Source organism: Cricetulus griseus, chromosome 2 (genome assembly GCF_003668045.3).
Source record: "Cricetulus griseus strain 17A/GY chromosome 2, alternate assembly CriGri-PICRH-1.0, whole genome shotgun sequence".
In the NCBI taxonomy this organism is placed as follows: Eukaryota; Metazoa; Chordata; class Mammalia; order Rodentia; family Cricetidae; genus Cricetulus; species Cricetulus griseus.
Genome location: NC_048595.1, coordinates 381,691,009 through 381,708,400, shown reverse-complemented (window position 1 = coordinate 381,708,400; position 17,392 = coordinate 381,691,009). Strand labels below are relative to the sequence as shown.

At 50.9% G+C, this 17,392-nt stretch overlaps 1 protein-coding gene across 5 annotated transcripts in view; it reads left to right on the top strand.

Moving 5' to 3' along the window:
- The first annotated feature begins 14,820 nt into the window (after positions 1 to 14,820).
- Positions 14,821 to 17,392, top strand: part of Phf21b (PHD finger protein 21B) — a 63,844-nt gene continuing 61,272 nt past the window's right edge. The window contains exons 1-2 of one of the 5 annotated variants that reach the window (XM_027396162.2): positions 14,821 to 15,305; positions 16,216 to 16,281. In XM_027396162.2, coding sequence (XP_027251963.1) covers positions 15,252 to 15,305; positions 16,216 to 16,281 — 120 coding nt within the window. In that variant the 5' untranslated portion in view covers positions 14,821 to 15,251. Of the gene's footprint in view, positions 15,306 to 15,807; positions 16,031 to 16,215; positions 16,282 to 17,392 lie in introns of those variants that run through there. The other 4 variants (XM_027396165.2, XM_027396164.2, XM_027396161.2 and 1 more) reach the window with 4 other exon arrangements.

Here is a 17,392-nt window from a genome sequence, read left to right as displayed (position 1 = left end):
TTAACACACACACACACACACACACACACACACACACACACACACACACACACACACACCACACACATATACCACACACACACCACATACCAAACACACCACACACACTACATACATACCACACACACTACACACATACCACACTCATATCACAGACACCACATTACACACACACACACACACACACACACACACACACACACACACTACACACATACCACACTCATATCACAGACACCACATTACACACACACACACAACACACACACACACACACACACACACTACACACATACCACACTCATATCAACAGAACACATTACACACACACACACACACACACACACACACACACACACTCAGAAGCCCCTCGGCTGTCTCTGAACAAAAGAACAGGGAACCTTCAGGTCACTTCTATACATAGTGCTGCACCCTGCTTTGAATGAACTGGCTGGGAACAGTGCTCATGGCTGTTCTTTCAGAAGAGGTAAAGGCTGTGGGTGAGAATCGGCTTTGCCCCCACTGGAATGTTGAACGGGGGCCAGGATGTTTTCAGCTTTTGCACCATGCTGCTTCTCTGAAGGCTCAGAGATGTTTTCTGGAGGGACCATGAGAGGTGCCAGCATGGCTGCAGGTTGACCACCCAACAGCAGCTGTTATGCCCTCCCTTGGGCTTATTGCATCACCCCAGTCCTGTTGCCCTGGCACCTCCAGTCCCACCCTGCCAATGTTTAGAGTCCTGAGCTCAGGGAGGCTCCAAACCCAGGATTCCTCACTGTTCTAGTTTTATTTCTGCTGTTGTAACAGATACCACAATCAAAAGCAACATGGGGAGGAAAGGGTTGATTTGGCTTCCAGGTTATAGCCCATCATTAAGGCAAGCCAAGGTAGGGACTCAAGGGAGAAAAGGGGGCAGAGACTATGGAGCAGTGCTGCATGGAGGAGTGCTCACTGGCTTGCTCCCCATGGCTTGCTCAACCTGCTTTCTTAAACCACCCAGGACCACCTGCCAAGTGGCACTGCCCATGGTAGGCCGGACCTGCCTCATCAATCATCAGTCAAAAAATGCCCCCACAGGCATGCCCACAGGCCAGTCTCATGGAGGCGATTCCTTCCTTGAGGCTCCTTCTTCTCTGGTGACTGTATCTTGTGTCAAGTTGACAGAAATGAAGACACATACCTCCTACCATGGCAGGAGCATCAATTCAGTGAGCTGCTGTGAGACCCCCACACTGTGTCTCCCATGTAGTTATTTGTCCCAGCAGAAACCTGATGTCTCCCTGTGGACTGTCCTCACAGAGCCTGTCTCTGCAGTTGCTATCGTGTTTTCCCCTGTGAGACAGTGGACTTGGGACAGAGACTCAGGAGAGGACACATGAGAACCTGGTATGGTGGAAGGACACACAAGATGATAGTAGACAGATCTGGGCAATACTCTGGATATGCCCCGCCCCTTGATGACATGCTTCTCACCGCAGGAACATGGCGGCACTCCTGGGCTATGTCACTTGGCAAAGGGGATAGATGTGTATCCCATGGTTTAACCCTGCTATACAAGATGTCCTCTAAACCAACTCTGAGGACTCAAATGCCTATTGGTGAGAGCCTCAGGGGCCACGTGGGGCAGACACCCAGCAAGGAAGCCAGATTCTGGACCTGGGATGGCAAAGAGCTGAATTTTGATAGCTCATCCAATGAGCCTGGACACATACCTACATTTACATTTGTACATGGTCACACAAGGCAGACATGTTGACTAGCTGGACATGTTGGTACACACCCATAAACAGAGTCAGGAAGCTAAGACACAAGGATGACAAGTTCAAAGCCAGCCTGGGCTATATAATAGGTCTCTATTTAAAAACCTCAAACAAAACAACAACAGAAAACAGAAGTGGACCCCCATACTCAGATACTGTAAAAGTTTAGGGAGAACATTGTCATGTGCAGGAACTGGGGTGGGGAGGGAGGACCACTTGGCCCTGCTGTCCCTTTTCTCCTTGTAAATGTTGAAGTTACCCCCCTTAAAGGTGGATGAACTGGGGGTGACAGTGGTAGCAAAGGTGGCCTGGTTCTTCTTTGGGGACAGATACCACTTCAGGCAGAGAAGCAAACAGTTCTCTGACCCCTTCTTGCAGCTCTGCCACATAGCCACTGTTGTCACCGGTCTCTGTTATCTGCATCACAAGGACAGTGTGGTCCACACAGGTACAGAACACACACAGGCTTTCAGGACATCTTTGAGCTTAGATCTGCATCCTGGACTAAGGCTGCATTTTTTCCATCCCACCTCCTCTGCCGTCTTCCTGGGATGCTCTCACAGGGACAAAAACCCTGGTGGAGTTCAGAGCCCAGTTGCTGCTGAAGCAAAAAAGGGAGCTGCTCCTCTCATGGGGCAGAGGGCAGAGGGCAGAGGGCAGAGGGCCAAAGGTGAGGAGGGCAGCATTGTGCCAGCCATCTTTACCTCTTCCCTCTCCACCATTGTCCCCTCCCTTACTCCTGAGTTTCCTTCATTAAATATTCCAGTAGAATACCCACCTCAAAGCCAGTGGAGGAGTTTGAGACAGGAAGATCACAGGTTCAAGACCAGCCTGGGCTACAGAGTGAATGCACGATGAGTCTGGGTGACTTAGCAAAGACACTATCACCAAATAAGTAGTAAAGAGGCTATGGATGTTCAGTGGTAGAGTTTGGCTAGCATGCACGAGGTTCTGGGTTCAGCAACAAAGTCCAAATACTCACGAAACAAAAAAGTCACCTTAGATTTGGAAAAAAAAAAACATGGTGTCTTTTGCTTCCTTGTTAAGATTGGGTCTCTCTATGTAGTCCTAGCTGGCCCGAAACTCCCTGTGTAGACTAGCCTGGCCTTGAACAGAGATTCATCTGCCTTTGCCTCCTGAGTGCTGGGACTAAATGTGTGTGCCATCACAGCCAGGAAGCATGGCTTCCTTTAAATGATCTTACAGATTCACAGATCTCATCTGTGTGAAGCAAGAGGACCACCGTGCTGGCTGCTTGGCACGGGCGAGCCAGTTTTCCTAGGAGGAGATTTGAGTCTCTTGCTTCCTGGTGTTATTTTTGGAGCACCATAAGCAGGCCTACTTCAGAGGCGTTCATTCTTATCTGTGTGTTTTTCTCTGGTATAAAAACCAGTTTATCGCTCAGTCCTATAAATACCACTTTTCCCTCCGTTTCCGGGACGGCACATGATAAATCCAACAGACCTGTGTCTCCCTCAGTGTTTGCCTTTTCTTGTCTGAGTTCCCCTAGGGACAGCCCTTCAGGTCTCATGCCCATCTTAAAAGATATATTTCCAGGCTGGGTGGTGGTGGCACACACCTTTAATCCCAGCACTTGGGAGGTAGAGGCAGGCAGATCCCAGAATTCAAGGCCAGCCTGGTCTACAGATCAAGTTCTAGGACAGCTAAGGCTATACAGAAAAACCCTGTGTCAAAAGCAAAAAAAAAAAAAAAAAAAAAAAAAAAAAAAAAAAAAATCAACCAACCAAACAAAAAACATGTAATTCCATCTATAAGAGTCCCCCATATCCATGCCTCCCTCTGTGTATGTGTGCATATGTGTTGGGTGTTTTCCTCCAATTACTTCAATCCCTTACTGTTTTTAAAATTTATTTATTATTTATTATGTTTTTATTAATTTATTGTGTGTGTGTATGTGTATCTGTCTTAGCTGTATTAGCTGTTTCCTATTGACATGACAAGCACCATGACCAATTAAAACTTACAAAAGAAAGTGTTTGATTAGGGGCTGATCCTACAGCCCAAAGTAATTTGTGACTTCAGGGAGGCTCATAGGGAAGTAGGCTAATCACTTAGCAATCAAGGACTGCACTTGTTCAAGCATTACCCCTGGACTCTTGTTGGTTCTCATGGCTCAGCCTTGGTGAGGCTATGAGCTGTGGCCACAACTTTCACGTTCTAAGGTAAGGAGGCACCTGAATTCAGCTTTCACCACCTTAATCTTTCCTAGTGCACAGTCCAGATTAGAAGGGTCATGACGAACCTCCATCTCACACAGTCTGCTGATCTTTAGCAGGTTTACTTAGCCCAAAGTTGAATTCTTACCTTAGCCAAGGGGCATCCAAGGCATACATAACTGCGCTGCAGGCAATTGTGGATTGCCAATGCTGGGGAAGTACCTAAGATTACCCTGGAGCCCAGAAAATCCTGCCAGCTAGTGACACTATAGTTTGTCATCATGCTGCTGTAACGTGAGGCATGATTGATGTGTCAACCGTTGTCTTTCTGGTCATAAGGAAGCCCAGTGTATGCCTACGATCAGTCACGGTTATTTACTACGTCATCCTGATCTGTGCTCTGGAGTGCTTGCCTTCCACTTATTTAATCAAGGTATTGAATGTCATTGGACCATCATGTTGTGCCAGCAGAAGCTTGTCCATTTCATGTTTACCTCATCTCTCAATCCTAAGGTCCAGGACATTTTGTAGTTTTAGGAGTGATGACCCACCAGTAGCCACCTCAGGAACATATTCCTGGGAAGGCAGTGTTTTACAACTTTTCTCTGACCTGAAATCAGGGAAGGTATTTTAAACACACTCCTGCCCCCCCCCCCCCCCCGCCATTTCCTCACATACTTTTAGTGTCTTAATCTTGTTAGTTTTCGATGGTCAACTTGACACAACTTAGTGTCACCTGGGAAGAGGGAACCTCAATTGAGGAACTGTCTCAAACAGATTGGCCTGTGGTGCTGTCTGAAAGATTGTCCTGACTGATGATTGACCCAGTCCACCTTAGGCAGCACAATCCCTAGGCATATGGGCCTGGACTATCTAGGAATGCTAGCTGAATGAGTGAGCCACTAGGCAGTGCTCCTCTATGGCTTTTCATGAGTTCCTGCCCCAATTTCCCACAGTGATGGACTGTGACCTAGAAGTGTAAGCCAAATAAACCCTTTCCTCCCCAGGTTGCTTTTGGTGAGAGTGTTAGTCACAGCAACAGAAAGAGAGCTAGAACACTCAGCAACCACATACCTTCCTGATGTAGCACTCTGAGCTCTCATCCCCCAATAGATCAGAACTAATTATTGCAATTAGCATTCATTGATGGCACCTCTCATAATTACAACAATGATATTCATTTTGTTGTTATAATTTACATTAATAACTCATAACTCCTTAACTGCTATTCTCATCAGTGACCGGCACATAGTGGCTGGGAGATTTTTACACATGTCCTCTCTAGAGGGAGATAAAACAAGCCCCAATTCCAGTCACTCAGCCTAGAATATTGTCTCCAAACCTCAGCAGGCAGCCTTTGGCAAGTGCTGGCCAGACATCTTGGCCAACCCAACTCAATTTGGTCATGAGGAGTAGAACACCAGGTTTGGATCCAAGTTGCACTCAGAAAGGGGATTCAATGTTTACTGGCTGAGTTCTCCTAGATACAGCATCCATTGTTCTCAGTGTATATGAGGGGTTAATAATACCTATTGTGCTAGCTAGTTTTATGTCAACTTAACACAAGCTGTAGTCATCTGAGAGGAGGGAGCCTCAATTTGAGCAATGCCCCCATAAAACTGAGCTGGATGCAAGCCTGTCGAACATTTTTTTTTTTTAGACAGGGTTTCTGTGTGGCTTTGGAGGCTGAACTGGAACTCACTCTGTAGACCAGGCTGGCCTCTAACTCACAGAGCTCCGCCTGCCTCTGCCTCCTTAGTGCTGGGATTAAAGGCATGTGCCACCATCACCTGACCTGTTGAACATTTTTAAATTGGTGATTGATGTGGGAGGGCTCAGCACATTGTGGGCAGTTCTATCCTGGGCTGGTCATCCTGTGTTCTTCATGAAAGCAGGCTGAACAACCCATGGGGAGCAAGCCCGTAAGCAGCACCCCTCCATGGCCTCTGTATCACCTCCTGCCTCCAGGTTTCTGCTTTGTTTGAATTCCTGTCTTGACTTCCTTTGATGATAAACAGTGATGTGGAAGTGTAAACCAAATAAACCCTCTTTCCACCCCAGGGTTGCTTTTGGTCATGGTGTTTTATTAAAGCGGTAGAAACCCCAGCTAAGATAGTTATTGTAGTGGGTTTCATGAAAGATGAAAATAAGACAATGTGGCACATGATTATTGGGAGACCCTGCTGGTCAGAGTTTGCAGTCTACCATGGCCTGGCAGCTCTCTCTCTCTCTCTCTCTCTCTCTCTCTCTCTCTCTCTCTCTCTCTCTCTCTCTGAGCTTAGCAATGTGGAGGACTCCTTCCCACTGGTGGATGGTTTCCTGTTTTCTACCTGACCTTATTTGGAGAATGTCTCTAGGCCTGGATGCCTTACTTACCTCTAGTGTGACTCTTGACACAGTTCCTGGAAAATGCTCTTCCCTGGCTGCCCATATGGTAATTAGGTGACATGCTCTAGCTATTTTGATAGGTCCATACTGCTACAGCCAGCTATATGATAGGAGCATGCAATTTAATGCAAATTAGGTGATTCTCCACCTACCATCCCCACTCCTATATAACCCCTATATTTTGGAAAAAAGTTGAGCTGCCTCACTGAAGCTTTCTCCTGGAAGGGTATTTGCATCATGTTCACAGGTTGTACAAAGCTCTGTCACTGCTTTTGTCCCTTTATCCTCATGGACTGTAGTCAATGGACCTCGAGAAAAAGGGGACTCCACACATGATGTGTGACATCTAATCTATTCTCATTCAGCAAATGTTAGACAGAAATGATGGTGATGATGTTAAAGGTTATGATGATGGTGATAGTGGTGGTGGTGATGGTAATGGTGGTGATGATGGTGATGATGATTGTGATGGTGATGATGCTGACAATGGTGATGAGGTGATGGTGATGATGGTGTTCGGTGTTGATTGTGGTGATGGTGATGGTGCTAATGTTGTTGGTTATGATGACAATGATGTTGAGGTGATGATGATATTGGTTATATGAGGTAGGTGATGGTGGTGATAAGTATCTTCACTGTTGTCTGATGTATGGTGGGTACTCAATAAGTGCCTGGTGAATGCTTTTTAGCTTGGATCTGTATGCACAGACAGGAAGAAAGGAAGACAGGGAGAAGCAGGAAGCCAGAACTGGGTTTGCTCCCTTGCTTTTGTATGTGGCTGCTATCATGTAATGTTCTCCCTGTGTCTCTGACCATGTCCTATGGGACCAGGGCCCACCCTGACCTGGGAATAGTTGGTTTTAACTTGCTCATCTGAATGACTCAGAATCAAAGCGATGCTCTGAAGCTCGCTGAGGGTGTGTGTCTTCCGTTTCTGCTTTTTGTTTTGAGACAGGGTCTCAAAATGTAGCCCAAGCTGGACTTGAACTTGCAGGAATCCTCCTTCTTCAGGCTTCTGAAGCTGGATCTACAGCTACACACCAGCATGGGTGACAGAATATCACGTTTCAGTGGATTCATAGAACTCAATGTTGGAAAGAAGTCTGAATAGCACAAAGGAAGGCTGGTCACAAACTCTACTCCCTTCCCGTCTACCTTGCATACGGACCTGGCCCTTCACAGTTTACAAAGCATTGCAGTACAATCCTTTCTGTCTTCTTCACACATTTCCCACACTCTTTGAGTATGTCCTGGGGCCACCTCTAAGCTGGAGTCACCTCTTAGTTTGGTGTTACTTCCTAGCTGGGTCACCTCCTTTCTAAACTCTTTTACTCCACTGTAGCTCAGTACTAACATCTAGCTTAAATGCAGGCAAAGCCACAATGCTTCCCCGTGTCTAGGCATACTGTGTCACAGCCTATTTGCACACTTAAGCCATCCCACTGTCTTAGGTAGGGTTTCTAATGCTTCAGTGAAACACCATGGCTGAAAAGCAATCTGGGGAGGAAAGAGTTTATTTGGCTTACATTTCCAGATCATAGTCCATCATTGAAGGAAGTCAGAACAGGAACTCAAACAGGGCAGGAACCTGGAGCTGATGCAGAGGCCATGGAGGGCAGCTGCTTACTGGCTTGCTTCCCCTGGATTGCTCAGACTGCTTTCTTATAGAACCCAGGACCACTAGCCCAGGGATGGCACTACCCACCATGGGCTGGGCTTTCCCCCATTGATCTGATTGAAAAAATGCCCTACAGCTACATCTCATGGATACATTTCCTCACCTGAGGTGCCTTCCTCTCTGATGACACTAACTTGTGTCAAGTTGACATAAAACCAGCCAGTACAGCCTCCAAGCTCACTGTGCCCTGCATCTTGTGTTCAGTGGTTCTGGTCTTACATTATTAGTTGAAAAGCAGTGTCCCAGTTCAAGCCAACATTACCGAGGCTAAGTCCTTGCTGACATTCACCAGCGAAGTGACAACAGATGGGTCACCATCTACACCAAGCCTTGGTTTCTCTAGATGCAGAATGGCGATGGTGTTCTCTGTCTGGGTAGGTGCAATGCTCATTAAATGATGGAGGGGGAGGCCAGCAGATGTTCCTAGGTCCCTCTTTATCCTTGGACATTGTCCTATGAGGGGGAGGTTGACAACTGTCTGTCCTTATCAGACTGGGGATATTCCAGAAGATTCAGGGAGACTCAGGGGAAAGCCAGTTCACCTCCTGGATTTCCCAGTGACTTCCTCAGGACCACTGTGGATGACTCCATGAAGGGTGGACTGCCAGCTTCTCAGGGTTGGGCCAGAGGAAAAGACTCTCACTGTTTCTCCACAAAAGGGGTCCAGGGTTAGGTTTACTATTGGCCAGAAGTTAAAATGTCACCAAGGGCTGTTGGGATGGCTTGGTGGGTGGTAAAGGGAAAGCCAGTCAAGCCTGAAAACCTGAGTTCTGTCCCTGGGATGCAGGGATGTAGATGACTGATATCCACGAACAGCTGCATACTGTGTATGCCTGTGAACACACACACACACACACACACACACACACACACACACACACACACACACACACACTTTTTTTTTAAGTGGAAAAAAAAAACCATTGGCAAATGTGGGAAGGAAAATCCAAACCGTCTCCACTCTTCCTGCTCTGCTGGCTTCAAGGTGCAAAGACGAGAGAGGATGAGGACTCAGCCTGTTCCCGAAAATGTCCCTTTCCTTTTAAAGGGCGGCCCACGTCTACATGCCACGCATTGACTCACTCGAAAAAGTGAGTTGAGCAGCTGACTTGGAATCTGTGATGACGTAGGTGTGAAAGTACTAATTAGGGTGGCCTGCTAATAATAGAACCCCAGGGACAGAGCATCCTCAGGTGGCACATGGCTCTTACTGAGGGACCCTGGAGAGTGAAGGCTGTAGCTCACCTTATTCCCCTTAACTGTTTTCTCCCTTCATCTCATCAGCCTACAATGTTTTGGACCCAGGAGGAATCCCAGACTTTTGAAATGAAGCAAGGAACCTCCAGCAGCTGCCAGGTTTCCGATACTTGCTGCTGTGTCTGAAGGTGGTCAGTTATTCAGAGGTATGGAGGCATCTCCCCCGTGGGTCTTTTCCTGCGCCAAGGAAGCTGAGAAGCTGGCTGTCTCTGAGAGAAGGGTGCTTGTGTGAGGTGGTAGTAGTCTCACCTCACACATCAGAAAGCCCCCAAATTCCGACACTATACAGGCTCCCCTAGCCTCTGACCTGTTGCTACTTCTCCCATGCTGGGTCTGGGAAAGCAGCCCCCCACTCCCTGGAGGTTACTTTTCTTTGCTCATGGACCACTTGAATTCAGAGAGCATGTGCTTGGGAATAATCTAGCCTGAATTTAGATAGATACAGCCCAACACGTGGCTGAGTGACCTTAGTTGCTCCTTCTGTAAATGGAGCATGGCATTATCATCTCCAGGCCTGTGCCAAGCCTTCCATCATGTAACATACTCTACCATGTCCTTGCCAGTACTTTCCTTAAATGACCTCTCCAAATCTTAGTCCCATACTTGGTCACCACCTTCCTGGTTCTGGTCTCCATCTCTCTGCCTGTGTTCCCTCGTGCAGGCCCCCTTTAGGAGCAGGAGGTGTCCGTAGCAGGCTCTGGAGGGTTGCTCAGAGCCACCTCTTGTGCTCATTCCTGCAACAGCATGGTGTGGTGGAAGCAGCAGCCACAGCTTGAACATTCATTCTGCCACCAACCTGCTACTGCGGGGCAAGGCCCTCATTACGATCTCTGGGCCTCAGTTCCCTCATCCTTACCCTGCCACAGGAAATGAGGCTTACACACCACGGCACACAGGTCAAGCTCCATCTCTGGGGTCGCTTCTACAGTGGTAGGACAATGCATCAACCTCCCTTTGCTCAGGTGGACTTCCAAGGATGGGGCTGAGCCAAGCTCTGCCACATACAGATATGATTGTGAGGTCTCAGTTTGCCCATCTGTAAATGGGGAAGATAGTAAGGATTAAGTGTGTTTATGGGCAGCTGAATCTGGATCATAGTCAGTAGTGCATAAAAGTTGGCTTTTATGAAACATGAAATCACACGTCTAATCTGTCCATCCAAACCAAAAATCTTAGAATGTAGAATGAACACTGCAGGGCTGGGAGATAGCTCAGTTGGTGGAGTGCTTGTCTAGCACCTAGCCATGGGTTCAACCCCCAGTACCACTTGAACCAGGCAAGGTAATGCATTCCTCTAATCCAGTGATTTGTAACTTGTGGATCTTGACCCCTTTGGTGGAAGGTGTGTGTATGTGTGTATCAAATGACCCTTTTTCAGGGGTCACCCAAGACCATGGGAAAACACATTACATTACAGTTCATAACAGTAGCAAATTGACAGCTTTGAAGTAGCAATGAAAATAATTTTGTGGTTGGGGGGTCACCACAACATGAGAGACTATATAAAAGGAACACAACGTTAGGAAGGTTGAGAACCACTGCTCTAATCCCAACACTCAGAAGGAGTTCAAGGTTATCTTCTGTTATATAGTAAGTTCCATGCCAACGGGAACAGTTCATCCCCAAAGAAGATGGCAAAGATGAAAATGAAGATGGAAACAAGAGGAGAGGGTGTGACATGGATATTTTGCCATGTCACAGAAGATCCCCTCTCAGCTGTGTGTCTGGGTCACCTTCAGAGTCACCATTAGGGTCACCATCAGCCATGGGCACTCACCCTACATGGTAGCACAGGGCAGGCCTTGCAATGTCTTTCCCACAGAGACAGCCATTCTTTTGAAATGTTGTTGGGTGGCTGACTGGAATGGGCCATTAGCCGCTGGAGAGTTCCCCCACATCCTTGGAGACATGAAGACAGAGTCTCTGATTTCTGAATCCTACCTATTGACATCATGTCATTTTGCTATGGAAACTAGAATGGAGGTTCTTCAAGAACAGAAGAACAAGACAACTCAGAGGTACCACTCCCAAGTATTTACCTGGAGGAATACAAGTCAGCCAGTATAGAGGTACCTGCCCACACAAGTCTTAAAATTAGCTTAGGTGTCCTGTGATGGATAAAGGGATGAAGAAATGTGGTACTTATACATGATGGAGTTTTATTCTGCTGGGAAAAAAATGAAGGAGATTATGTCCTTTGCAATATTGTGGCTGGGCCTGAGTATCAGCATGACTGTAGAAGCATGACAAGTTACTGAGTGTGGTGTTATGAGAAGGCCTGGCCAGCCTGGGCTAGTACGGTGTGATAGTTACTCCATGTTTTTGTCCTCTTTTCACTTTGCCTTGGCCCAGCCCTCAGGGTCTGCACAGCAACTTCCTCATGTGCTAAGCAGAGCTGGCTAGCCACTGTGAGCCAGCCTCCGGAGCTCGGCTGGACAGCAGGACTCCTGCTTTGGCTCCTGGACTGATCCCAAGGCTGTCTACCCCTCACTGCCAGCCACACTCTCAGTGCGAGCTCAGTTGAGACTAAGGAGGACCCTTAATGATCATTCACTCTTATGACAGGAAAGGTCCAAAATCTCAGAAGCTCTGGGCCAGGAACTAAGGCTGACAACCAGATGCAGTCCCTGCTATACACAGGAAGACTAGGAGTGTGTGTGATAGGGCGGACTTGAGAGGGGGTTGGGCCTGGGAGGGGGAGCAGGGGCCAGAACTGCTGTTATGGGTTCTGTGCTCAGCTTGGTGCATGTTTAGTGGAGATGTTAGAAGCCTGAAAGGTTGTATGCAGAGGCTGTGCTATTCAAGGCCTTGGATGACCACTGGAGGTCAGAGCTGCATGCCAGGGTGAGCACCTCATCTACAAACAACTGTACCTTCCACAGCCATAGAGTAGAACTGGGTTCTGAAGCCTCCACACTCCTGTGGTGGTTTGAGTGAGAATGTCCCCTATAGGCTCAGATGTTTGACTATGTGATCCCAAGTTGATGGTGCTGAAGGGTGGTAGGTTTAGGAAGTGTGACCCTACTAGAAGAAGAATGTCACTGGTGATAGACAGTGTCAACTGGACATTCCCAGGTCATTCTCTCTGCTTCCTGCTTGTGGTTGGAGATGTAAGCCTTCAGTTTCTGTTTCTGCTGCCTCTTTTCTGCCGTGATGGACTCTTATCCCTCTGGAAAAGTAATCCCAATACAGTCGTAGTTCTAGAAGTTTCCTTTGTCATGGTGTTTTTTTGTTTTGTTTTGTTTTGTTGTTGTTATCCTGAGACAGGGTTTCTCTGTGTAACAGTCCTGGCTGTCCCAGAACTTGATTTGTAGACCAAGCTGGCTGAGAACTCAATGAGATCCAGGTGCCTCTGTCTCCCAAGTGCTGGGATTAAAGGTGTTAATTAAACCGCCTGGCTTGTCTTAGTGTTTTAACACAGTGTCTGAAAAGTATCTAATACTGCTCCTCTCTGGCAGGCTTGCCACCAAGGCCAGGCTGGAGACAAATAGAGCTAGCAATGGGCAGCAATCCAGCCTCTCTCCTGAGCATGTCAAGGTGGTGAGGAGTGGGCAAGGAGCCAAGGGGTCTGGAGAATCTGTGTCTAATGTCTGTGTTACAATCTCATCCCTCATAGAAGTGGGCGTAGGAGGTAGACAGAAACTTGTCTGATGCTCTTCCGGGTAGACTTGGGCCTCAACCCCCATTACTCCCTATGAGTAAGCCCTGCTAGGCAGACCTTCAGAGGGGTGATAAGGGGTTTTCATGTGGAAATTAGGGGAACAGTGTCCCAGAAAGGGCATTTGAAGTGAATCTTGGAGAGAAGGATTTGGGAAAGGTGGAATGAAAGAAAGAGCATTCTAGAGGGGACATGGTTCAGGCAAAGGCATGGAGGCCTGGTGTGCAGAACCCTGCAGGAGCTCAGGACACCCTCCATGTTTGCTTATGAGAGCACCTCCTCCCAGCTGCTGAGGCAGGAGGATCACAAGTTCAGAGCTCCAAAAGCTGGTGGTTGGGGTAGGGTGCTTGTAAGCATAGGCCAGGTATTTGAGTTTGGTCGTTGGTTGTTCATTTTGCCTTTCCTGTACTTTCAGAGAGCTCCCATGCCATGGCCTGTGCTGCTGACACAGGAAGAAGGTGGTATGTTGATCATTATTGAAACCTGAATCAGTGGACAACGGGCAAAACTACAAACCATCCTGGGCCATCACCACCTGAGCTGCACTTCTTCAGCGGCACCTGCTAGAATCTATGCTAGCTAAAGACAACTAGAATGTCTGCTGTAAGAATCACCTGGCCAACTAGATAACCATGGGATGGTCAATAAGATAACTGTGGGTTTACATTGAAAGCCAATGACATTTACAGAAACCACAGGAGGGAGCCTCTTAGCTACAATATGCCCTCCCTGGTCCTCCAAACATCAGTCTTTAACCAGGTTCTGTCCTGCCCAGCAGAAGTCATGAGCATAACTGGGAGTGTGGCTCAGTGATAGAGGCTTGCCTGGCATGCTCGAGTACTAGATCCTCAGTATTGCTAACTGCAAAAGAAAAGAAAAAAAAAAAGTGAAGGAATGGTACACATTGTTTTCAACTGGGTCTAACAACACTGGTGTTCTGGTGTGTGTGTGTGTGTGTGTGTGTGTGTGTGAGAGAGAGAGAGAGAGAGAGAGAGAGAGAGAGAGAGGGAGAGATTTCTTCTTGGGGGTAAAGGAAATGTGTAGAGTGTTGGCATTCCTCCCTCCCTTTTTTTCTTCCTTCCTGGTGACCCATGGAAAGAGTCAGTTATGAGTCACTAGCAATTTCATTTACTCTGACACGGAGGCCCCCTTTCTCTCTGCCTCTTTGCAACACACTAGTGTGCTAGCGCTCAGCAGGGCACAAAGCCCCCGACAATAATTGATGAGGACAGGAAACTCCGCTGCTGCCATAATCTCGACTCCGAGACGTTGACCCCAGCTTTGGGACTGGGAGTTCTGAAACGCCATCTCCGCAGCTGTAGTTATGACTGTTTTATGTCACACTGACCCAGCGTGTTTACGATTTTTAACAACTGTCTGGAAAAAAAAAAAGTCTAGTGACATCTGTTGAGAGTTTAATTGTGAGTGTAAAAAAATCATTAAAGGAATAGTCAAGAGATCAGTTTTCATAGTGTTTAAACACCACGGAGGCCATCAGGCGCTGGGACTCCCGCGACAGGACTGAATTAGTCTCCGGAGTCGCAGCGCTGGGCGCGCAGGCGGGAGGGGACCTGGGTGATTTAAACGAAACTGGAGAGGGGCGAGGAGGGGAAGCGGAGGAGGAAGGCATTGCGAGAAGCAGAGGGGTGACATCTCAGCTCGCGGCGGGAAGTGTCGCCCTCGGAGTGGGACCGCGAGAGCATTCCCGGTTCTCCGTGCTATTGGCTGCTCACGGAGGAGATGACGCGGGGGCCCCGCTTTGAGAGCCGCGACTTTGCGCTCCGCTCAGCCGCCACTTTTGTTCCCGGAGCTCCGTCGCCGGGCCGCACGCAGTGCGCACGCGCGGGGCGGGCGGGGCGGGGCCGGCCGGGCGGCGGGTTCCCGGCACCGCCCCCTGCCGCCCCGGCCCGCTCCATCCGGGCACTGCCGAATTAGCATCGTGCCGAGGCACAACTTTGCCGCGGCCCCAGCGAGATCCAGGCGCGCGTGCCGGAGGAAATATAGTCCCTGCCAGCGGTCAGCTGGAGCGGGAGGCGGCCGGGCGCGCGCTGGGGGGCTGCGCGGGGCTCCCGGCGCCGGGGGGCCATGCGCCGGGCGGCGCAAGCAGCCCGGGCACCCGGCGCAACTTAGCGGCAGCCGGAAGAGTTGGGCGCCAGCTCGCCTTTCTTTCCCCGCGTCAGTCCCCCTTTCCTGTCGGCGCTGCAGGAGGGGACTAGTGTCCCCCAGTGCCGGGACGTCGAATCCGAGCTCTCCCGGTCTGGTCCCCGCCGAGCAGCACAACTTCCCGCGAGCTCGGGCCAAAGTGAGCGCAAAGTGCTGCCCAAGTTGAGGCGATGGAGCTGCAAAGCCGGTCCGAGGCGCTCGCGGTGGAACTCGCGCGCCACCAGGTAGGTGGTCCGGGGACCTGGGCCGGAGAGGAGTAGTGGCCTGGGGAGTAGAGGCTGGAGGGAACAGAGTTCTGTATCTAACTCTTGGTCACAGGGGTCCGGGGAGAGGCCCCCTCCAGGAGCTAGTCTCGGGGCCGTGTCCCTTGGATCTCCCTGTCCCTCTCGCTTCTGGGTGATCCTGCACTGTTTGCAGGTCAAGGACGTGTGGGACCCCAGCCCGGCGTCTTCTCTGTCGCCGCCAGGTTTGCACAACTTGGGCATCGGGAAAGGGGACCCTCCTAGAGCTGTCCTGGGAACGGGGTGTATGGACAGGCCCGCTCCCAGTCTCCTGCGCCGGGCCCAACCCAGCACCGACACACACTGTTAGCAAAAGTAGTTTTGGCAATTGTGACTCAGGCGAGCGGCGCCGTGGCGGCCGGTGCCCGAGGGGTATTGCGGCGTGCGCGTGTGTGTGTGAGTGTGTGTGTGTGTGTGTGTGTGTGTGTGTGTGTGTGTGTGTGTGTTGGGGAGATTAGGACGCGACTTGAATATTTATGAGCTTTGCTCGACACGGACTCGCCGTGTTTACTTGGCTCTTTGTTCGTCCCCCCTCCCCCGGCACACACACTCACACTCACTCGCACCCGCACCCCGGCCTGCAAACTTGCACGGCTCGGGGCGCGCCGCCGGGTGGCCTCGGCCCCCGCCCCGCCCCGGGAGCTGCCCCAATGAGGCGGCAGCCACAGGTAAGCGGCTCCGCACGACATTGCACGGTCGTCCGTGTGTGGGACACGGCCCCGGAAACTTGGGGCGCGCTGCGGCTGGCCTGGCCCGCCTGGCATTGGGTGGTGGGCGCGCGGGGATCGGGGCTCACCTGCCCCCTCCCCCACGGGCGGCCAGGCTGAGCCCGCTCCTCTGTGTCTCCTCGTAGAACGGCGACCTCAAGAAGCAGCTCCACGAAAGGCAGCCCCGGATCGCAGCGCTCAGCGACAAACAAGTAAGGAGGGGGCCTGACCTCCACTGAGGACGGGGGCTCAGGGAGGATCGCTGGGCACTTTGGCAGCAACCTAAAAAGTGCCCGTGCGGGCGCCGCACGCACCGACTCCCGTGGGGGTCTGGCTGCATTCCTCAAAGTTGCTGTCCTCCCTTTCTTGATAGAAAGAGCTGGTTGGTGGCGGCTGAGGAGAGCGCGAGGCTCCGGCGGCCGCCCAAAGATCGGCGCTGTACCTCCGAGGCGCCGGCTGCCCGGCGTCCATCTTGAGCGGTTGACATGTTTTGGGAACGTGGACATTCCCCGGCCTCAGCATCCCCCGGTCCCTGCTGCGGTGGGAGGGGGATGCAAGGAGGCGGCAATTTGGGCCTGCACCCCAAACTCCTTGGAAGGCATTTCCGCGTGGCACAGCCGACCTGGTTCAGTGATCCTTCTCCTGGCCGGCCCCCTCCCTGCCAAGCCATCCCGCCGGCCTCACTTTTTATTCTCCGAACCTGAGGCCAGCTCCCGGGGAACAAAAGAAAGGCGCCCCCAAGACCCCCCGCTTCTGCCCCAACTTGGGTGTCTATGCCTGAAAGGGGATATGGAGACTGGCCAGGAGCTCCAGCCATGGGGGTGTGCGCCCGCCGCCCCCTCGGCAAGGAAAAGTTGTCCATTGTGAGTTAGTTGCGCTGAGCTCAGCGCTCCAGGTTTCAGCACCACGAACAGATGCCGCCGCCGGAGCCCGGTCGGCCGCGCGCCCCCGCGCCCCTCCCCCTCTGCGCGCGCTCCCGCCCCCTGCGCGCCGCCGGCCGAGAACTTTGAGCGGTACAGCCAATGGTGCACACGGGTCTCCGAGACGGCAGGCGGAGGCGCGCCCCTCCCTCCCCACCTCGCGCCGCTCGCGCCGCCCGCGCCCTGGCATTGCTTTCGCTTCCTTCGGAATGCCGCTGCCCGCCCCGGACTTAGGGCAGCCTGGGGACCCTCTCCTGGCCGGCTCCCCTCCCCCAGCTCGCGGGGTCCCCATCCCCAGCGGCCCGGCTCTCGCAGTCCCCCGGGAAGAAGCATTGGCTCGCAGGCCTGTGCTCCAGGCCGAGTCTTTAAAGTTGCAAAGTGGTGGGAGGGGGCGCCCGGCTGG